The 23980-nt window shown below is 37.5% G+C and overlaps 1 protein-coding gene and 1 long non-coding RNA gene across 4 annotated transcripts in view; both read left to right on the forward strand.

Annotated features, from left to right (window-relative positions):
• Eaat1 (Excitatory amino acid transporter 1) overlaps positions 1–23980 on the forward strand; it is a 46614-nt gene that overhangs the window by 16185 nt on the left and 6449 nt on the right. The window contains exons 2-5 of one of the 3 annotated variants that reach the window (XM_090181657.1): positions 7350–7470; positions 20883–21420; positions 22773–22815; positions 23760–23817. In XM_090181657.1, coding sequence (XP_090037783.1) covers positions 7383–7470; positions 20883–21420; positions 22773–22815; positions 23760–23817 — 727 coding nt within the window. In that variant the 5' untranslated portion in view covers positions 7350–7382. The other 2 variants (XM_090181658.1, XM_090181659.1) reach the window with 2 other exon arrangements.
• LOC149937479 (uncharacterized) lies at positions 13447–14947 on the forward strand. The gene is made up of 4 exons (XR_016472238.1): positions 13447–13639; positions 13710–13795; positions 13893–14237; positions 14301–14947. It is a non-coding gene; the product is annotated as an uncharacterized LOC149937479 (long non-coding RNA).

Consider the following 23980-nt stretch of genomic DNA (forward strand, 5'->3'; position numbering starts at 1 on the left):
TCGGTCCGTCCCAAAGTCATTAAGAAGAAGTTGGAGAGAAAACGCCCATATAAACACAACAGACTCAACATGCACAACCATCAGAACACAAACACAACAAATTCAACACTCACAACCTACGCATAAACATTACAAAAACGTAATACACCAAACCGTCACGACGGTGAGCGAAAAAACACCATCCAAACCAAACCGCAAATGCATCCGTTAACGCTCACCGTCACACGGTGGTTTTGCCAACCCTTTGAGAAACTGCGTACGCAGTGATTACACTTTGCACCGAAAATGCGAACGCGTTCGCAGTCCTGACAGACAGACAGACCCACCCACAGACCCACCCACAGACCGACCCACAGACAGACACGGTCGTTGTATAACCCCTCCTAGGGGACTTTGTCCCCTCGGAGAGGTAAAAACTGTCTAATTTTGGCCTTAAAAGTCAAGGAAAATAACTTAAAATGGTCAGGGAAACAGGGAATAGTCAGGGTATTTGAATCTGAGAATATTGTGGCAACCCTGAATAATCAGCTCGGCTAATACCCAAACTTAGACCTAATTCATCGAGCGAATTTTCAATCCATTAATTCAGGTGCGTAGGAGGGTGGTGGCAAGCCTTTCATTCCACGAGAACCTACAGCTCCCTGCACTAACAGTTATTTAGTCCCCGTTCGTGACGGTTCGTCAGCTTTTGAAACTACCTAAACGGGCCTAATACTCTAGATTGGAGGAACTGCCGAGAACGACATCTACACTATGATAATACGTAATTTCCAGTTAAACCGTGTGTTTTTTTCAAGCACAGATAGTGCTAGTAATGCCAGAAGAAAAATAATATAACCCTATAAGTTAAATACCGACATAGTCTCATAGACGTAATGAAAACGGCAATTTCTTCCGCCAATGTTTATAGCCGTTTGTGGCGTCATCTATTAGCGGTACAAAGTACTACATTATTATAATTTAATAAAATATTTTATAATATTATAATTAATTCTTTAAATATCTTAAAGTAAATTATATGACATTTAAAATTAATTTAATGTTAGTTAAATAATGTGTGAGTTTTATGTATATTACCATAAGTGGCAGGTCACTTCCATTTTGGGTGCGTCTTAATCATAGTAAAATGATTAAATCAGGGTAATCAATATTAAAAAATCTAATCAAGATTAGTAAATCTAATCACGATTTAAACGAGATTTAATCATTCTAATCATGATCCAGTCTTTTTAATCAGGATTTAATCATTTAAACGAGATTTAATCATTCTAATCATGATCCAGTCTTTTTAATTAGATTTAATAATTTTAATTAGATTTAATCATTTTAATCACGATTTAATCAATATAATCGGTCGAATCGATAATTTATCATTAAAATCAAAACTAAAGTACGATTTAATCATACTAATCACGATATAATTTTTTAATCATGATTTAATCATTTTAAACAGATTTAATCATTTTAAACAGATTTAATCATTTTAATCAGATTTAATCATTTAATCATGATTAAATCAGATTTAAACATTCTAATCATGATTAAACGTAATTTAATCAACTTAATCGTGATTAACTTGAATTTAATCAAAATAATCACGATTAAATCGGATTTAATCTTTTGAGGGGTGCGTCGTTAATCAAGGAAGTGACCTGCCCCTCGTAATAAACATATGTATGACACTTCCTATTCACCCGATGCAATTTTTTTAATGATAGTCTGTTTCGCCAATGACAATGTAAACCATAACGTATCGACATACTGCTCCTAGTATTTGGAGGAAGCCCGAAAATCGCCGGAAAGGCCTATTTAAAATTGCAATGCTTTCAAAAGTGTAAATAACGCTTACTTTTGGAAAATAATGATGAATTATTGAATCGAAAGATAAAAATAACTATTATAATCATTAACTCCATTTAAGAAGTTAGTTTTTTTCGAATTTCCAACCTAAACGCGTGTACACTCGTATTTCTCGCCATCAAACTAACCAACTATTTTGCCAACGGAAAGAGAAGGAAGGGACGAGTTTCCTATTCTGAAACTTCCTATTTCGCAATCACTCCCCGACAGACGATCATTAACCGAATTCGTTCTGTGTTATATTTATGTTAATTATCAGATGTTACTACAGGTGATAATTGAATGGCCCTTATTATGAACCTTTGGGTTGTCTTGTCTGCTGCGATGGTTTCCGAATACAGCTGACGCGATATATTTGTAGCATTGATTGGCTTTTAACCTAAATAAATACTATTTTTCTAATGTTTAATCTAATTACTGAAACCGAAGTAGGGATAATGTCGTACTTGTTAACTTAGTTTTTAATACCAATGCCTACGTTATTATATATGACTTCTATGGCGAAGTGGCGAAGTTTAACTTATAGGGATTGTTATTTTTCTTATGGTGATACTTTTACGAAGACCTTTTAGTGAGGTACCGTGAATCTGGTTTCACCCACTTCTGGTACATTTTTTGGGGAATATTTGAAACCTCGGGAAATCCGAAGAAATAATGAAACTATCTAAAACAAAGAAAAATATTTGTGAAATTTGGGAAATATTTGAGAAGCATCGGTAATGTTTGAGAAATGTTCCGAGAAACGGTGCAAATATTTAGAAATCAAAAATCCGGCGAACATTTATTTGGGGTGCTAACCGTTTAGTCCAAATCTAACTTCGACTGTACTTCAATTTGTTTAAACATATTAGAAAATGTTTTCATTTTACGGCCAAAATCTGGATTTCGCAAATAAGCACTTCACTATGACATTTACGATTAGTGTCAGTTTTCGCTTTTGTCCTTAGAACTAAATAGATACGGCTTTAGGTACTCGCGAGATATTTTCGAATTACAGCGATAACGCGAAGGTCGCGACTACCAACTTTACCAAGTAGGCCTAGCTGGCCAGATCAGAAATTGCTAAACTTTCGCGAGGTCTAGCTAGATTATCTTATCGGAAGAGTTTGAGTAGGAAAGCAATAAAGGAAGAATAATTGTAAGTAAATATTCCGAGAGGGGAAATGTTTGGGGCGTCAAGCTGGCATGGCGAGGTGCTAAGACCCACTCGAACGAAGCATTATCGCCACTGAAATAAAAACTTTGACGTAATTGGATGGTTTCGTGATTCTGCATTTTCTCGACGAAATTATTTCCCTCCTGACGATGTCGAAGCTGCCGAAAATAAATAAGTCGGAATCCAAATAGCAGCGTTGATCCTAGACGGGTTGAGCGTAGATTGTACACGATAAAGACGTCTACACTCCTACATGCGATTTTAATTATTTGTTTTCATATTTGATTCACCTTTCTATTAATGTCTATTGTTGTTTGTAAACGGTACATTCATGCTAATACCTAAATATCGATATGATACGGATATATCGATGCTTTAATCGATATCATATCGATATATCGATGCTTTAATCGATATCATATCGATATATCGATGCTTTAATCGATATATCGATGCTTTAATCGATATATCGATGCTTTAATCGATATATCGATGCTTTAATCGATATATCGATGCTTTAATCGATTTGATATCGATATATCGATGCTTTTATTAATATATTATTGAACAGATGAGTAATTTTCGAATAAAATCAGTATTAGGAAAATTAATTTTTCTCAATCAATAATATAATTTATAATCGGTAATAAATGCTTGAACGTATTTTGGAGATTTTCTTAAAATAATATTTTAAAATAAAAGGATAAATACAGGTATAGGAAATTTTATTAATATAAAAATCTATTTAAAGTATTTCAAATAGTACTTGAAATACTAGCCAACACTATTTACCTCATTCGACAAAGCTTTGAGAGGTCCGATATTTGCAAATCAAAGTGATTTCAAAAGGCAGAAACTGATTTTGATTTTTTTAAAGAACCATTTTCAGGTGGATTTTTGGTTTTTACGGCTGATTTCGAGATTTTCTAACTGATTTTTGCCGGGATTTCACGATTTTCAAATTGATTTCAAGTTTTCTAAAATCATTTTTATCTGATAGTGTTCGCGATTTGTACGAATGTCGGACCCCTCGCAAAGTTTACCATTGAAAAAATGACCGGATGAAATCTTTTATTTTAGTGAAAATTATTTAATAAGCCACTAATTGTTGAATTAGGAATAAAGTAAAACAATGATAATAAGACCGTTAATTTTGTAACTATCTCGATGGCATATTCAGCCGAAGTGCTGCGTTTTTTTTAATTAAAATTACGTTATTCGTAAGGCCATAAGTTAATGATACCTCTAAGTACACAAATAAGCCCTTTCAAGGAGGAATCTTTGTCCAGAAAATGTGATGTCAAATCTTGTCCCTCCGATTCCCGCAAAAATGAAAGATTTGAAAAATATCTCTGACCCAGCGCCGCTGTGCGGTCGAGAATGAAACTATATTGGGAGGGGCTACTTTTACTAGTCGTACCTTAGTGGGGGTGCCTTAGCGGTGTGTAGGGGGAGAGGGAGAGGGAGAGGGAGAGAGTTCATTCGTTATAATTTCAGTCACATGAGAGAAATAAACCAATAGCAAAAAAAACGTTTTTCTGCCTCTGCGGGGGGAACGAATTTTCTAAGGGAATATCGAAATTTACCTCTTTTGGGGAAGTTCAAGCTAGCCTTGCACCAAACAGGATTAAAGAAACGTAAGCTTCGGCAGTTCCAAGTGTATGTTAAGGCTACTTTGATACGCAGTACGGAGATACATAGGTCGATTTGGACAAGCATTTCCGCCATAGGCAGCATAGCCATTTGTGTACTTAGAGGTATCATTAACTTATGGTAAGGCCAGGAAACTATAGAGGTATACACTTGGAATATCTAAGGTTCCATTGGGGCGGTGATACGAAAGCGCGTCGAGAAAAAGGCGGGGCTTAACTACGTCAAGTGTAAAACGTAACACGACATTTCAAATTCATTGGCTCGAGGTTTGACGCGAAAAGAATGCGTCGTCATGGTAACAAATAGGCGATCTTCCCGCGCAAAATAGGCTTATAAAACAACAGATTTAAAAACCTCAATTTGTTATCGTTCTTAACATTTTAAAGTAATTATAACGTTCTTCGCGAAAGAAGTGTAGTGATACCTAATTTCAGGTATTTGTATGGTTATAAAAGAGATAATCAGGTAAGCTAATAATATAATAACCATGACTAGGCTTAATGACGAGTTTTCGTCGAATTAGGGTAGCGAGGCGCGAGAGTTTTTCTCGTGAGTTTTCCCGCTTTAAGACACGCCTATTTCTACAAGCTTCATCGCGGCCGTAAAAATCTTCCTTAGACATGCCAAGTGTATACCTATATAGTTTCCTGGTAACACTATATATAAGCCAGGGATGGCTAACACGCGGCCCGCGAATGTAATCAACAATTAATGGTATTGCCGCGTGTAAGACAATGCGATTGTCTTTCATAGACAAAAATAGCAGGGCTCCCACCAAAATCTCAAAACCAAATAGGGAAATAGGGAAATAGGGGATCTTTCAGGCTAGATAAAGGGTGAAATAGGAACCAAATTTTGAAAAGTAGGAACCAAATAGGGACCATTTAAATAAAAATGAGATCTTTATTTAAACTTCAATTTTTACAAAAATGACTTTTAAAATAGAATATTTCTATCACTGAATTAGTTTTAATTTGCAAAAATATTTTATCACAAAAATGACCTATTTTAAGTCATTATGAATTTTAACGAATTTTTCAATTTAGCCGAGCTCGTGACCCCACCTAATGTACATTATAGGAAACGTGAATCGATACAATTCTGGTTCAATATTATAAGCCGATGGTACTTTCACCAAATTGACTAGAAATACGATGATTTAGGAACCAAATTCCGATTTTAAGGTGCTTTAGGGACCTCGAAAAAAAAGTAGGGGCTTTTAGGTATTTTAGGGACCAGGTGGGAGCCCTGAAATAGGTAAAAATCAGGCATCGACGGAGCATCAACTGAAGGGAGATTAGCTTGGTCTTTGTGGTCCTTGCTGAAGTTATCTGCAAATGTGGAATGTCAGTTGTTTTGCAATCAGGTAGTTTGATGTTAAGACACGAAGGTGTTGTTCGTAGTTTCTTATTAACAAAAAGATAGAGAGCCCTGAATTTTTTTTTAATAAATTTTTGAACATACGATGGCGAGATTTTGAATTGGCACTTGAGATAAGGACTTTGACCAGATTTGCTTGATCTTTGGAGAGAGATTGAAGAGTGTCATGAGAGGTAGTATTTTTGGTGGGAATGGCATGTTGCTGTTTTTTCCACAATCGCTTTTTTTCGGATGCCACACTTGGTGGGTATTGAAACGATGCCGCAAATAATAGTACAGTGGCTTCCACAGATTGAAAAAGAGAGTCCTTGAAGAACGGCCAGGCGTCTTCAATCCCCAAAACCATCAACGGGTCCCAATTAGGTTCAGCAAGCTTTTTACTTAGGGCTTAATAATAATAATAATAATAATCAGCTAGGCTAATACCCAAGGCACCACCTTAGGCCTAAGTCATCAAGCGACTTTTGAAGCCATTAATTCAGGTGGCCGGGTTACAATGCGTAGGAGGGTGGTGGCAAGCCCTGCATGCCACGAGATCGAGCCAACAGCTCCCTACACTCGAGTAATCATAGTTAAGTTGAAAATCAGTCAAAGCGGCACTAGCCGTAGAATCCGGGACGGTATAGCTAATTGCCGCGAAAATATGATTGCTACCCACGAGGGGAGGAAGATCTTTAATTGATGGGAGGATATTAGCTAGGGATGTACCGATATATCGGCCCATTTTATTAATATCGGTATCGGCCGATATTGGCCGATACCGGTATTAGAAAACAATTTTAAGTAAAACATTTTAAAATAAGAAAATTCTCGATAAACTAACGAATGATAATATTTTATTTAATTAATATTTATTGATTATATTTATTACCATTATTTATTATGAATAATAATTAATAATATAATAATATATTTTCCAAAACATTTGACGTAGCTTTGGCATCATTCTAGACCGAAGAAATCACGCGTGACAAAAATGACAACTCGACAAGGGCAAATTTGAAATTCAAAAATGTCCAGCTCAATGGCGAAATGTGAAACGCTTTGAATTTCACATGGTTTTAAGGACGACTTTTGTCGAAACTTCACGATCGATCACTAGAAAATAGGGTTTCGTAAGACGCGCTATTTTCACGGTATTTTAACAGGAGCTCCATTTGAATATTATTTGATTCCTCTGGAACAAATGCTTCTGCCCGTGTATCGCGTTCCACTTGTGTTGTAATATTTGTGTGCAAAGAACAATACGAACGGTATTGTCATATTTGACTTGTCTCTGAAGCTGGATTTGTTTGCGTAGTTTTCGTGAAAGGAGAGTGTTCTCGCGAAGGAAATGGCGCAGCTTGAATCAACAAATTTCACTGTCGATCGGCGCCGGCGGAACTCGTACGGGGCCACGGAACCATCCAAGTTCTCCAATGGTATTCTTCATATTATTGTTAAAACGTAAATATTGAAAAGTTCTTTTATAATATACGATCTTCTTTAAACTTTTCTACGAGTACGGTCCTTGTTGGGTATGAAGTGTTGTTGTTCCACACCAAATACCTACCCTCGCCTACCAGTGATTGCAGGGTCGTCGCTAGGGGAGGAAGATATTTTGCCCCACCTTCAATTATTTGTGCGCCTTTTTGACCTACAAATTATTTACTAATAGGATATTGACTTAGTTATGTTTACGATTACGAAATAAATAATTAACAATCTTACACTACAATAAAAAAATTGTGCCCTACCAAAGGTTTTGGGCTGGCGACGGCCCTGACAGGGTTCATACAATATTTCAAAAACCATTTTCCCTGATATTTCCAGGTTTTCCAGAGTAGTTTTGAATATTTTCCAGGTGAACTTTTTAAAACAATAGGGGTCTCTAAAATGTTAAAAGCATGACTATTACACTTTCTAATATAATATAGTCAAGATTGAACGTATGAATTCAATACTAAGTAATAATTTCAGTAATACTAAAACAAATTGCACATAATTTGGAGTTCTCATAATTATTTTCCCTGAATTCCCTGATTTTTCAGGAAAATTTTTAATTTTCCCTGATATTTCCCTGACTTTTTTGCTTTAAATAAATTTCACTGATATTTCCAGGTTTTCCCTGATTTCCATGTTTGTATGAACCCTGCCTGAGTGATTGTAGCTGGTGGATAGCGCTACGCCACTGGCTAAAGTGCTTCCCCACTTTTAAGATTAAAGGCGCGAGGGTTTGGAATTTTTTTCTTGAAACAGGGATGCGAGGAGATAATTAAGCAGACCCGCAAAACTAGTTGTTTGGTTTGAGAGCGAAACTTTCCCAATTGATCAGCAAAATGATTAAACCAACCCTTGGGTGCGTTCAATACCTCTCATCGAGGACACCCTGTAGTCATCGCTGACATCGGTTTCAGAAGTACCGTTCAGATTACACAACTTTTAAAGGCCATTTAGTTGGGCCACCAAACGTGGGCTGCCAAGGTTATTGGTAATGAATTCGAGGGGGTAGCCCCTTTCAAAATATTCTATACCAGATTTCTGATTTCCAAATACTTTCTAGATTTGCGGAAATAATTATTTCGATTTACGTACACCAGATTTATCAAGTGGCTACAACCACGAGTGAATTAATAATTATTATAATCGGCTAGGCACCACCTTAGGCCTAAGTCATCAAGCGACTTCTAAAGCCATTAATTCAGGTGGCCGGGTTACAATGCGTAGGAGGGTGGTGGAAAGCCCTTCATGCCACGTGAGCCAACAGCTCCCAACACTAACTAACTATTACCGTTAACCTCAACAGTGGCGGATACAAAAAAAACTCAAGGGGGGGGGGCGCTAAAAGACATCTTGAGCTATGGGTGTAATAACAAATCATCAAGTCACATGCAAAGTTTAAGCGCCCCCCCATATGTATACGCCACTGAATATCTAAGCCGTATAAACAGCAAACGTTTGTTCACTTTTTGTTAAAACAATACGCAACTTTTTTCGGTGAGGTGACCGATTTCTGCGTGTACAATTTGTTTGAGATATACAACTATTTGAAATTCAACCAATGACGTGGGAATTTTTAAACATTTGACCCATCGAAATAGCAGACGTAAATAATTTTGACATATATATTTTATATAGAAAACATTATAGCAGACGACAATAAGAATACGAATAACTCCATTGAAGGACCACCAAACGTTAGTATTGATGTCAACATATGTCGTACGGTTGCGACCTACAAAAATTCTACATAAACGCAATGTTTGGGGGGAAAGGTGGACCAATTATTGGTATATCGGATATGAACAACTAATTTGATACCAATAAAATAGCCTGGTTTGAACGGTACTTTACTGAACGCTTTTTGAAGTTTCGACCCCCATTCAGCAATTCAAAAATGCACAAAAAGATGTTTAGGTTAATAATTTAATATCTCATTGTGTTGATATTTTATTTGCGATTTTCGTCTATTTTGAAATCTAGTAGCTTAAAGTATGCTACGTTAGCCATATACCAAAAACATTTACCTTCTGGCTGGCGCTTCAAAAAAATAACCATAATGAAGTAAGGAATAAAATTTGCATTGCTATAACTTGGGTTCAAATAAAATGTACTGCCTCCTAGTACAGCCAACTTTGATTTCTCGCATCTCTCGCGCTACAGCGGCCATCTCATTCGTTGACGTTTCTGTGTTAACCTATGAGCAAAAGATGTGTATGACGTCAGCGCCCCTAGCGGATTATTATTTTTAGTATAGTTTTTACATTGAAGACTATATAACCACCGAGCGTGGCGCTGACCTCCTACACATTATAGTACAGTTTATAGGGGGAAAATCCTTGATCGCGGAATTTCGACGAATGTGTTGGCCGTAGTAGCGCGAACAGCGCGTGATCAAAGTTGGCCGTGCTCCTAGTAAACGAAACTTGAAAGCAGTGTTGCCACTTATGGTTTGTACAAAATGGCGGCGACCACAGTTGGAGTCAAACAGTCTGTTACAATAATATAATTTGATTCAACTTTATCTATCGGCGGAAGCGGAAAATCCACCGATCATTGGCTCTCCCGCTAAGCCTACTTCCTATGGATTATTTTCACTATTTCGTCATTAATGAAATGCGAGGTGTGTTACGCTTTCTTCATTCCAACAATGACGAATTAAAATCTGTTTGAAAGCGTACGCACGTTCAAACCGTAAATATAAAATTAGTCACCGAAAAAAATAGTTTTAAGTTTATCGTATTATCCGATTTATCACGTTTTCTTATATCATATGTCGTGTTAAATAAACCTCTAAGCATCTATAATTTGATTCTTCAGTACATAATTACTTTACTTAAAATTAAACTCAGTTACAAAACAACAAAATCCGAACACGGAAAAGGTTTTTAGAAGGCTTTAGAAGTAACCAGACTTTCGCGTTATGAAATTTCTTAAAATCGGAATAGTGTGCTTTCAGTTCGACCTTGAACTATTTAATATAGGGACGTTTAGGCTAGGAGGATTGAAATACTGGAGGGGAAATATGGGATTCATAGGCCTGGTAATGTGGGAAATTCGGACAAAAGATACTAGAGACACCTAGCGGACACCGTAGTCAAAATTCCATCCGCGTGTTCGTTGAGACTTGGTTAGAAATGTGTGCCGGTTTTAAAATCGTGTTAAAGATTTATTTATTTTTTCTTCAAATTAAATAAACATCTCCGAAATTAGTTGCGTAGAATCCAGGTACAATATTCGTGTTTCAACTTGTACAAAAAATCCTTGTGAATAGCATGAAAAGAAGCAAAATTTATAGAGACAAAAAATTCCGCCTATTTATACGAAATTGTATAGCTCTCGCGTTGCCGAAGCTAAAATAGCGAGTCCGTGATGGGGGAATACAAATTTCTGTTCCAGGTACGTCGTATTATATTCCTAGGTTTAGGCGCCACTGAATTTCTTTAGCAAACTCCAATTCTCTTATTCCTATCCCTCTATCGGGATAGATATGCGTAACTCACTCTGCGCAAGAGCGAAGTTATCACAAGGATCCGTCATGTTTCAGCCAATGAGGTAGAATAAATAGAGATCCAAACAAATCTGGGAACAGCGGGACACGTTTTATTTGAGTCGGAGAATTAGGCTTAAGTTTCAACTTTATCCAATAGTGTTGGCTCCATCTGTTTCTATAAGCAGACACTCTTGCAAAATATGTTAAGGTTTAGTTTTCCAATAACACGGTAGATAGCGCCAACACGATTTGATTAAGTTCATTTCCTAGGCCTAACTCTCTAACTCAACAAATACTGTCCCGCGGGCCGCGAAACGGTAGGTACTGGAAGGCGGATTTGGATCTCAATTTATTATACCTCATTGGTTTAAGCAGACACTAATTCTAATTTTTAAAAATGGCCGGTTCTTGTGCTACTTTCGCGCAGAGTGACTTACGCATTTCTTTTTTTTTAATAATAATAATCAGCTAGGCTAATACCCTTGGCACCACCTTAGGCCTAAGTCATCGAGCGACTTTTAAAGCCTTTAGTTCAGGTGGCCGGGTTACAATGCGTTGGAGGGTGGTGACAAGCCCTTCATGCCACACGAGCCAACAGCTACCTACACTTACTATTACCGTTAACCTCAACGAGTTTTTATGCAAGGGGAAACCGAAGAACTCGGGGGAAACCCCTTAAACCAGTGGGGAGAGAACTTGCAAACTCAACGCAGGAGTTGTTCCGAGTTTTCACCCAGTGCCACAAGTTGGGATCGACCCCGGCTCCTCTTGCTGCGAGGCGAAAGTGCTAACCACTCCTCCACCCCACTAAATCCCAGCATTCAACGAAACGAAATAACGAATACGGTTCAAATGGAATTTTAACACTTTTTAGATATACTGCTACACCAGGGTACACGGCGAAAGAGTAAATGATGTTTAAATAGTACTAAAACGCGCCTTATATGTGACCGTGAGCATTGTGTAATGTAATCCTTTAGGTTCACATACTTAAATTTTTTACTGGTCTTGACCTCCTTGTTATGGTTATATTTGTTAATATTTCATCCATTTATTAATAGTTACTCTTGAGTATCCCTAAAGTTCAATTTGCCAAAAGTCTTGGAATTCGAAGATCTAATAAATAAAAATCATACCCACTCGTTAAATATCATTAAAGTTAACGTTAACTTAAAATTAAAATAACTTTTAAATGACAAAGGAATTGAATATGACCGTGGTGCAATACATACTCCTTCAAAAATCCCAGATCTTTCCAAAAACTTTCCCGATGTATGCGCGGGACAAAAGACAAGACCAGCTCACAGCGATCCCATGAAACCGTTGTCATGTTCGCGGGCGTCAGACTTAAACCCAGGTAACGAGACTCCAACCAAAAGCGCGATTTTCCAATCCTGCAAGGTCAAGACAACGTCACTCGCGACAGGGATAGTTACAACCGGCTTCCGCGTTCTCCCCCGGTTAGACTCAATGTCAGAGACCAGGGTGCGTAACGAGTTTCCGCTTGGAAACGAAACTAAAAGTAACCGCCAACCCTCTAAACCCCCCGCAACCACGTAGCACCAACCACGAGCGACTTTTCCCCGGATCAGACCACGTCATCAGTATAGCATCAGAAAACATAGGTTCAAAATTAACCAATGACCCATGTAAAAAGAGAGGTCACTAATTGTTTTTGTTTTCAACTCCGCCCAACAATCCCCGGAACAAAACAGGAGGACAGACCCCAAGGGAAGTCATGTCGGAAGAAATATAAAAGTACTATTCATAGCAATCATAGTAATTAAATATAGATAATAACTTTAGTCGTGGTGGCCTAACCATCACGAGTTACGAAGAAATAGAACTGTTCCCCTAGGTTTAAAGAAAAACTACAGTAATTTTGCCCCATTTTTTGTGTATTATTGTGTATATTGTTTATATGGTGTTAAATAAAGATTTTGTGATTGGTTATGGACAAAGGGTATTCTGAATTCGAATATCTCCTCTTTCCATTTTATGTAACCCCTCTCTTTGATTTGATTCACCACTTGAAGGCCACGACTCGCATTTTGTCGCCATCTTTCCTTCGTTGAGCAAGGGCTAGGAATATGGTCCATAACGTAATCGTTATCCCCACCCGATACGATTCGCGTTAGGAATTGTTTCGTTTTCGTGTACCCTGCTTTACGCCAAATGTATCTCCTTGTGTAGCAGATGTAAGAAGTTCCCGCCCCTTTTTTGGGGGACGAGGGGCTAGTTTCGTCAAGGTTGTAGTTGAATTGAATCGCAACCATATTAATTTATACCAGTATAGACAACATGTTGCTAGATAAAGAACAACTTCACATAACTCTCTCTCGATTTGGTTGACCTGATGAATGGTAATATCAGAGAGTGTAAAGATTATGAGAGGCGTCTCTTCCTATTCCCGTAACGTTAAAATTTCGTACAAGATTTTGAGAGCGCGCGCCCATAGGAGAGGTTACGATACTATCCGACACACGATGTCGCTACTGGAATTTTTTTTAATTTTGTAAACATCCGGAAAGTATTTTTCATGACTGTTAAACATAGTTGAATTATGCTAATTTTAATTTAAAATTAATAAAATTCAATTCCATGAAAAATAAAGAAACGTAAGTACAAGAAAGCGGACTATTTATAATATTTTGATACTAAAAGAATTAATTTGTTTGATTAACCAAGGAAATTCATTGGAAATTTTATGAAATGGCCGAGGCTTAACGAGAACAGAGCGGTATAAAAAATAATACGAGGAAACATTGAAGTTGGTAAAATGAGATTCTGATTAATGTTGTATTTTTAACAGTTTCCTATCTATCTTTTCTGGGTTTTCATGTATTCATGGTTGATATCTTGTTTTTTAAGGGAACTATGTATGCAGAATTCTATGAAAAAAGATATCATGTTTTGGTATGCAGTTGCACATGGAGAATCTTCATTAGCTTTAAAATATTTCTTGTCAATTCTTTGAATGATGAATCTCTCCAAACGTCCTTTAATATTTGTCATGTGCGATAAAAGATTAAAACTGGTGTCAAATACTTCATTTGTCTCCATTACAAATTTGAAGAAACTATCAGTTGGTACGATGAGGCTGCCGAAAGAAGAATTCTTTGCTGTTTTGAAAGCTTTAAAGTAAAAGAGCAGATTTGTTGGGTCAACAATTGGATTGTCTTTTTTGAGTTGACTTATGCAAGAAGAGCATTGAAGGTTTGAGTAGCAGCGGTGAATTAGATATCCTGAAATGTAACTAAGAACATTTTGTTTTAGCAGGTTTGGACTTTCAATAGAATTACAAAATTCTAAGTCTTCATCGGAACATTGCCCCTGGCTTTGCGAGACTACAAGATTTTCAAAATTGGAGAAATCTTCATCCGGTTCTGGAGCTGCAGTTTTAAAAGTGTCAATGTTTAAAATCATCAATGCAATTAGAATCCGGTGGTTTCAAGAGATTATTCACAGAGGTAGCCCGGTATGCAGCTCGAAATTGTTGTGGATTGGGATGATCACGGTTGCCTCCTTTCTGTCTTATAGATCCAAGAAAATTAATTATCTACAAAAGATTGGCTAATCCTGTCCGATAATAAAAACTTAAAACCAAAATTATCCTTTAGATCTTCCCAGAGGAGTAGCAAAGCTTGAATTGAAATTACCATTTTCTGAAATTTCCAATGTTGTAGAGTCTTTAAAACTGAAAATTGTTGGCACAGCGGATGGTGTGAGTCTATTTTTAGTTCTAATATTCATGAAACTGGCATCAATGAAATGATTCGCGCAAATTCTATGGTTAACGTGTAAATATTCCGTAGTTTTATTTGTAAGCCCATCATTATTTACATTTTTCAGCCACAAAATAGAACTAAAATTTATATTAAGTTAATATGCCAATAAGCCTATCTAATGAAAATGCGAATTTACCAGTCTTTTTCCTTTGGAAACTTAAAAAAATATAAACAAGGATTTCTTGTTTTCGATATTTTACAATTTAAAACGGAACAATATACCCCAGACATACTAAATTATTTAAAAACCTTGTAAAACTAGCATTAAAAATCTGGAAAGTTCTTGCGTCTCTTTTAAACCTAACATCGAAACGCACGCGCTGTGAGAACGGCGCCACTGGTGGCGCCATCGCTCTTACGGTAGTAGTGGACATTATTGAGGAAAAAAAAGTTAGTACGCTTTTTTGAAAGTAAGACGCCTCTCATAATCTTTACACTCTCTGGTAATATTCAGCATTTATATATATTTTTAACAATTTGTATTATACGCAATGTTCACTAACAAACCGCCGTCAATTTGCCGAAAAAGGTTTCACGGAAGATATTTTTGAATACAGCAGAACGCACGAAACTCAAAAAAAAATTTATTCGAATGTTAGACGATACTAAATCTCGTATAACTTTCATAGATGGCGCCAATTTAACTATTCAAAAGCAATTAGAACTAAACTAGCTTCATATAAAAACAAAATGATTAAATCAAAGCCTGTATAACGCAAAAACTATGAAATTAACAAAATAATGCTAAACAAACTTTACAAATATTTAAACAAATCTTTGTTCTTCATACAAATTGGTTACGTAATTGCGCGTCATATTTCGCTAACGGCCAAGTAGATCTCTTCCGCATTAATATATGCTACTCTACGCTATTAAACCTTTCGATTAAAAGCAAAACTAGGCTGGTAACTCTTATATTTCTAGAGAAATATCGTCTTAAAAATCGGGGAGAAAAACGACAAATCTATGTTTTTTTTACGTAACCAATTTATATGAAAAACATAGATTTGTCGTTATTCTCCCCGATTTTCAAAACGATATTTCCTAGAAATATAAGAGTTACCAGCCTAGTTTTTCTTTTAATGGAAAGGTTTAATAGCGTAGAGTAGCATATATTAATGCGGAAGAGATCTACTTGGCCGTTAGCGAAATATGACGCGAAATTACGTAACCAATTTGTTTGAAGAACAAAGATTTGTCGTTTTTCTCCCCGATTTTCAAAGACGATATTTCTCGAGAACTTGGGTGTAATTAATGTTAATTCGTTAATATTATCTTTTCATTATATTGTTCATTTCACTTTTTTGGTATTATTCAGTTTTTAATTTTATCAATTTCTGTCTGGTTTCGTGATATTTAAATATTTCTCAAGTTTGTTTATCATTATTTTGTTAATTTCATAGTTTTTTGCGGTATTCAGGCTTTGATTTAATCATTTTGTTTTTATATGAAGCAAGAATGTATTTATTTATACTCGGGGAGAATGAATATGTCGAGATTATTTTTAGCGTTTCTCCAATTCCACCCGTTGGGGCCCCGGTATGCTGCAATCTCATTGGTTCTTAAAATTTACGTTTTTCGACGCGATGAACGCTGCTGCGAGGACGCAAAAAATAAGACCGCCTCCTTTTTTCCTCCCCCCCCCCTTAGCGTGACGGGGCTAGGGCCTCAACATGTCCGTCGATAGTCTCGACATATTCATTCTCCCTGAGTATAAATAAATACATTCTTGATGAAGCTAGTTTAGTTCTAATTGCTTTTGAATAGTGAAACTGGCGCCATCTATGAAAGTTATACGATAATTAGTATCGTCTAACATTCGAATAAATTTTTTTTGAGTTTCGGGAGTTCTACGGTATTCACAAATATCTTTCGTGAAACCTTTTTCGGCGAATTGACGGCAATCACTAAAAAATATACGGCGGCCATTATGAACCTTGTACGGCGGCGTCTTCAAGCTATAAAAATTTTCGACTCCTAAGCATAAACACGAAACTAAATAGTCGACTCTCAATGCTGTTTTTCAAACCTCTAGAGCGCTCTAATAAATAATTAATTAATTTTCGTGCGTATATTACTTACGAAGTAAGCATTCACCTCAGGCCCGTACATGGGGGGGCGCCAGGGGATGCTCAGCGCCCGCAAATGAGTACTTGAGCATCCCCAATTTACTAATTTCATAGGTGGGGAGATAAAAATGACTCAAGGCATTGGCACCCCCAAAAAGAATTTGAGCGCCCCCGAGTTTTGGCGGCTATGTACGGGCCTGATTCACCTAGGCTTTTAAAGTTATAGATGTTTTTTACTTCTGCCCCCAAGATATTATTGGGAGTAGTAGGCGACACGACTTCGCAAATTTTGTCTGGATAATACTGCATTGAAAAGTACGTTAATATAGTAATTTCGAATGTCATTTAGAATGTTTGTTGGCAAATTTGTTCGTTCGATATACCATTTCACTAGGTCCCATATCACAATTTCCACTGTGAATAGCTAGGGTGCGGTTGGTATGGGAAGCGACAGACTCCTCTGATAAAGGAAATACACAACTCTAGCTTAAATTTGGAATGTCTTCGTGTATCCTACTACACACCATTATATTATGGGGCAAAAGTAAAGAACTTCCGAAGTGAAATATGTAAATTCGCTGGTTCAAGAAAAAGACACTGTAAACCTAAGTTTAATTCCCAGCCCAATTCGGAATCACGTCGGTTACGACGCTTCACGGTGTAAAACGTTAAAATTACTCTACGAATAAGGGAAATTAACTTACACCATTCCAACACTAGTATTTTGAACTGAAATGAACTATTTTTGTAGATGTTACGGTTAAAAAGTGACTGATATTGAGAGAGTTTTAAGGTGCATGTTACTTTAAAAACTATAATGTCTCCATCATTCTTGGCACAAGAAATTCATCACAACAGTAGTTTAAAGCCACGGTCACACGACTGGCTAAATAGGTTCAGTACTGCCGCTACTGCGTAGGGCTGTGTGATTAGTGTTTTTAGGCAATCGAGTCGGTTATCGAGTATAATTTTGTTTTCATCGAGTATTTGAGTCGAATATAATTGAAGTCGAGTCGAGTAATCGAGTACTTAATTTAGAGGAAACTTTCTCTTATTCGAGTCGAGTAACTAAAAAAACCCCCGAGTAATATTTTTAATGAGTCGGGCTAACGAGTACTTGATTAGGAGCTGGTTTTATTCATGAAATTATGAAATGAAATTTAGAAAGAGTATAAAGTAACTTTCAATGCTGAAAAATATTTATTTAATTTAAATGAACCACAGTTTTCAAAACTTTGTAGGTACCGTTTATTGGCCCCAAAAAGTAGTAAAAACCCCTCTTAGAACCTTGAAGCAACGAGGATAGAAAAATCAAATACTCGACGAGTTTAGGGAGCAGCTTATTCGAGTAATCGGGTACCCGAATATGCAATTTTTTGGTACTCGGTAATCGACGAGTATTCTCCAATTACTTATTAGAGGTCGAGCTCGAGTTTATTCGTTAATAAAGCAGGATACACGACGACCATCGACAATCAAGTAGTGAGAATGGACTATACACCTATGATATGTCTTTTAAACATTGTTGCAGTAGTGTCCAATCCCTATTTTCGTCTAGTGTAGAAATATAATCTTCGCAACTAGTTTAGATCACACTATAACTAGTTTAAGTATCATATCCGAGGTACCAATAAATTGGTCACCCTACGCTGTTCACACTGTTCCACCACACAATGAATGTGTTTATATTAAGTTTTTGTGGTTCGCAATAGCACGACAATTCTTCATACGAGGAGTAAAGTTTCTAAAATGGGATTATTCGTATTTTTTACTGTCGTCGGCTATAATGTTTCTTAGCCTTTGTCTATTACTTCGATAATAACAATATTATAGTATAAGCAGTCGAAGGGACAAATGTTTAAAAGTTCACGCGTCAGTGACGTTACGAAATAGCTTAATTTCATTGGTTGAATTTCATATAGCTGGTTTTAGCCCACCAAAAAATTAATCAACGTTTGCTATTTACAAGGTTTAATTAACAGTCAATTAGTTGGACAAGTTTGGTAGTTAACTAAATTAAGAGTTGTATATTCTGAACGCCCCTTGAGCTATTTTTACATTTTAACTTTGTGAAAGCTAAAATGTAGAAAATAATGGGAGGGTATTTAATATTATTTAGCGACTTGCACAAGTTATAAGTTAGAACAATGAGTAAAAACAACGATATTTAAAAGTGCACAAAAATTTGTTTATGGGAAGAATAAATTTAAAACCCGACTAGTTTCGGCTGCATTATCGCTCATGTCTGCACATTCGTAATTATACCCAACACTACTGTTGAAAGTAAAATATTATTTTATGTCTACTGTATATACCATTTTAATTTCTCTAGATACGACGCGTTAACCAGTGTCATTCCGAAATTTAAATTCAAAAAACATTTCATCACGTGGAATATATACGTATGGCTTTCACGAGATATTAGGCGGCTATATCCCATGGACGCATTGATGGACGTACTTAAAGACAATGTTTTGCACTGCTCATCTCATTGTGAGCGGATTTGTTATTATGAGCGAAAATGAGCGGTAAAATATTTTTTTAAAAGAGCGCCAAACCAAAATGAGAGGAGCGCCAAATTTACAGCCCAAAAAAAGAGCGGAAAGAGAGGAGCGCCGATTTTGCCGCTCAAAAAAAGCGGAAAGAGGACCGCCGATTTTACCGCTCTAAAAGAGCGGAAAGAGAGGAGCGCCGATTTTACCGCTCGAAAAAGAGCAGAAAGAGAGGAGCGAAAATTATACCGCTCATAAAAAGAGCGCAAAGAGGAGCGAAAATTTTACCGCTCAAAAAGACGTGAGCGTGAGCGGCTCTTTGACGAAAATGCCCAACACTGACTTAAAGTTAAAGGGCAACGCAAGTTCTGTGGCAAAAAAAAGAAAAAGCATCGTGCTTTTTAACCCCCTACACCCCCACTCGGTACTAGCGAGACCACGCAGAGTTTACCGTAAATTCGCACTTTGCATACATAGTCACACAAATGCCAGGTCACTTGCGTTGCCCTTTAAAGAGCAACGAAAGTGGCGTGGGGGGAAACTAAGCGGCAGAATCTGCTCTAACTGACACTGGCGAAACGGGGAAAATGTGGCATGATCTAGCTCAAATGAAACGCGCCTTTGGCGTTGTACTAACTTTAGTGTCACGGTGCAGTTTGAGCAGGTTCTGCCACGTAGCTTTCCCCACGCCATTTTTGCCCTACAAATTTGTAATATCAATCGCTTCTAGTTAAAAATAGGTTTCTAAGTTACGGGTGAGGATAAAATGCGTTGTTCAGTAAAAGACCAAAGCCAGCCTTTTCAAATATAGTGCATGTATGAAGTAATTTAACATGATGCTTTTTTCGCGGGGTAATAGGTCTCAAAGTACTAAATTGCGTTTACGCTATTTTCGCTTCTCCTATTGCATAAAGCATTATATGCGTTTCTGAAAATAAGTGGATTCTTTTCGCCTGTTCACGGACTAAAAGGGTACTCTTTTTACCCTAAAACGTTTTTTTCGACTGTTCCGGGGATGATAATTACTCGGCCCCAGAAATATTCGCTTTTCCCGGAGTATTAGGGCTACTCTTTTTACTGAAAAGGAGGTGTAAAGGAGTAAATCAGATTTTGTCGTCTGCTAGCCAGAATTTATCTGCTAAAAAGGCCAATGGCAGCCATTTTGAAAAAACGTTTTTACTCCGACTCAACTATTCGCCACCACAAAAGCGGAGTAAAATGACGTCATAGCTTTACTCTTCTTACCCTACTTCGAAATCCCGGAACAAGCGAAAAGATACCCCCTACTAGCGACCTACTTGAGCAGACGAATTTAAGTAACTATGCGTTTTTGCAGATTATTTTCGAAATTTTTCGGTTATAATATGTTTTTACATCCGCGTATCTCAGGGCTCTAATTAAATTGATTTAAGATTAGAAATTTGTGCTTATTTAAACTCAAAATGTCAACATTAATTGATGGATGGAGGCAAACAAAGAACGTTGATTAAGAACAGTGTCTTTCAATTTCAGGAATGAACGACGCGGAGTCGCAGATGGCGGGCAGCCCTCGCCACCGTCGATCAGTTCCGGTTCCGACGCCGACATTCCCTGTTTCGGAAAAGGGATTGGACGGCTCTGGCGGAAGCCGTAACAAGTGCCTGCGTTTCATGATGCACAACTGGCTGACGATCGCCACCTTCTCGTGCGTCTTGCTGGGAATTCTGGTCGGTTTCCTGGTGCGGAACTCTTCGGACGAACCCTTCAAAGCGCGGACGGTCATGTACATTAACTTCCCCGGAGAACTGTTCTTGAGAATGTTGAAGGGTCTCATCTTGCCCTTGATCGTGTCCTCGCTGATTTCGGCCATCGGGAGCTTGGACACGTCGCTGTCCGGTAAAATCGGAGCCCGGGCCATCGTGTACTACATGGCCACTACGGTCATGGCCATCATCCTCGGGATCATCCTGGTCATCACCATCCGGCCTGGGAAAGGAGGCCACAACGAGGACTCCGAGAAGCTGATGACCAAGGTCGTCACGACCGCCGATACGTTGCTGGATTTGTTAAGGTAGGTTTTATTATAGTATTTAGTGCAACCCTTTAACGTTATTTTACTCAAATAGGCCTTTCTATAAAATAAGGTACGCTTGCTGAAATTGTTTTTTATTTAGCTCATTCGTCACGAAATACGTAGAAGTTCAGTTCAGTTAATGCTTAAAAACAGGGTGCCTCGTCAAATTTACTCTGTCCACAGATTTTAGTGGTAAAAAGACATCGATACATCACCCGTGCCGCAGCAGCAACAATAAAACAATATAGACAATATTACTTTATAGGAAGGCCTATTTTGTCCGTGGGGATAGTTTGTGTAATGTAGCTGGGATAAAATATTAACAATAAAGAATAAGTAGATACAAAATTCTTTTCGCCTGTTCTGGGATTTCGAGTTAAGGTAGCTTGACGTCATTTTATTTTAATTATGTCCTTACGAATAGTTCAGATTGGTGTAAAATGGTTTAAAAAAAGTTTACACTTTTTACTCTTTTAAGCAGATCAAATTGAATGATGCCTCTTCACTTTTGCTGTTGAGGAGAATTACCAAGTATAGCCTTTGGCCAATACTTTACGGTAGTGTAATTTTCGCCATCAAAACAGGCAAATTGTTTGATGTAGCGTAAGAAGTGTACACTTTTATTTCCAAACAAACAAAAGGTATCCCCCTTTTTCGTTTAAAAAGCACTCAAAGAAATTAAGAAAGAAACTTGTATGATTGGTTTGAAATTTAGTTTGCTACTTAAATTAGTCCGCTGCATTAAACAGACCGGCCTATAAATTCATTTCCGAGTGCTTTCACCCTTTTTAGTATGAAGGAACGAGGGTTTGGACAGAATTTTCTTCAACCAAGGAGGCTCGAAAAGAGATAATCTGGCAAACCTGCAAAACTAGTTGCTTGGTTTGAGTGCGAAATCTTACCGATTTATCTGGTAAATTTATAAACAAACCATAGTCAACAGTGAAATAATGATATATGATGGATTGTTTTTTTTTATTCGATTGTAACGTGTGGGACAATTCAGTCCTCTCGTCCATCTGATTAATCAGGGCGAGATACTGTAACGGCCACGGCAACGGGGGGGTACGTGGGGACAGGGGTTGGGACACCCGTGGCGGAAGTATTCCGACCACCCGTTGGGGGATTGGTGGTCGTCCTCACACGGCCATCCACAAACTCTGCCTCCCGGACGCGTGGGATTACAGGAGTGAGCCACTACTCCCGGCTAATGGATTGTGTTGGCAAATCCCGCTGAAGTTGCGTTAGTCTTTGTGAAGGGTTAGGCCGACTTAGCTCAAGGTTCCTTAAGAAGCTAGAAATTTATAAAATTTTCTATTGATATACGATTGTGTTTATTTTTTCTTTAGAAACATGTTTCCTCCAAACTTAATTGAAGCTTGCTTCGCTCAGGTATGTTTAAGACATTTTCAACGAACGATTCATTATTTTCCATAAGTGTGTCAATTACTTGAAAGAATTACTCGTAGCTATGTGTGGAGGGACGTCATACCATGGATTAAATAATTTAGTCCCGTACGCATCTAGCCAGAGAAACAAATTACAAATTATTACAAGCCGGTGGCTAAGTGCACGTATTAGGGCATCCGTTGCCTACGTTATTATACACTCGTTTTTGCGCCGTTTGAAGAATGGGGGTTAAAGGGGAAACTAAAGATGGAAGCGCCCGGCGATAAAGAGTGTATAGAGTAATGACAGTGCTACCTCGCACGACGTCACCCATGCTTTTTCCTATTCGTAAAAAATTCGCGCCGACAATGGCGATCACGGCCAAAGCTACTACTCAATAGAGGCCCGGCACGGGATAATTCTAAAATTAATTTCTGTAATTTTAGTTCAACAATTCTGGCCACTAAGGTATCTCGTATCTGGACCCCGTTGCCTAGGCAATAGCAAGGTTCAAGATCCAAGACCCACAAAAAATATGGCGTTGCAAAGTGTAAACTTGCATTGTAACAAATTTGAGATGTATTTTACTTTTTTAGCAACTTTAAAGATTTTAATTCTCATATCTCATTAAATTAAACGGTTTTAATGTTAATTGTTGTTATGTCTCAATGGAAAAGGTTAAGCTTTACTTGTTGAAAACACATTATTAGGTCCAGATCAGAGAGCCCTCTGTAGTGAATCATTAACAAAAAAAATCACGTCGGGCGTCATCCCGGTGGCCTTTAAAATAACGTAGGCAACGGTTAGGCTTAATGACTATCTCTGTGTGGTCATTCTAGAAATGACTTCTTACTAAATGGGTAACACTCGGAAGATAGGGAATTGTCACACTTATGTGAAACGAAGTTATAAATTTATGAACCAATTTACATTTGCTCAAATTTTAGTATTCAACGTTACTAACGATGCCGAAACCCGGAGTTAACGATACCGATAATTTCACTAGTAAGTGTGCGAAAGTTATATATTCGAATTCAGTATTTATTGTGGCGCCATCTATAACAGTTTTTCAAAAGTGGAGGGAAGGATTTTACCAAGAATTAAATGTATTTATTCCTACTTCTGGCTAATGATTATATGTTGAGACCAACACAGGATATTGAGGGAG

Source organism: Leiobunum rupestre, chromosome 7 (genome assembly GCF_980474605.1).
Source record: "Leiobunum rupestre chromosome 7, qqLeiRupe1.1.hap1, whole genome shotgun sequence".
Lineage (NCBI taxonomy): Eukaryota > Metazoa > Arthropoda > Arachnida > Opiliones > Sclerosomatidae > Leiobunum > Leiobunum rupestre.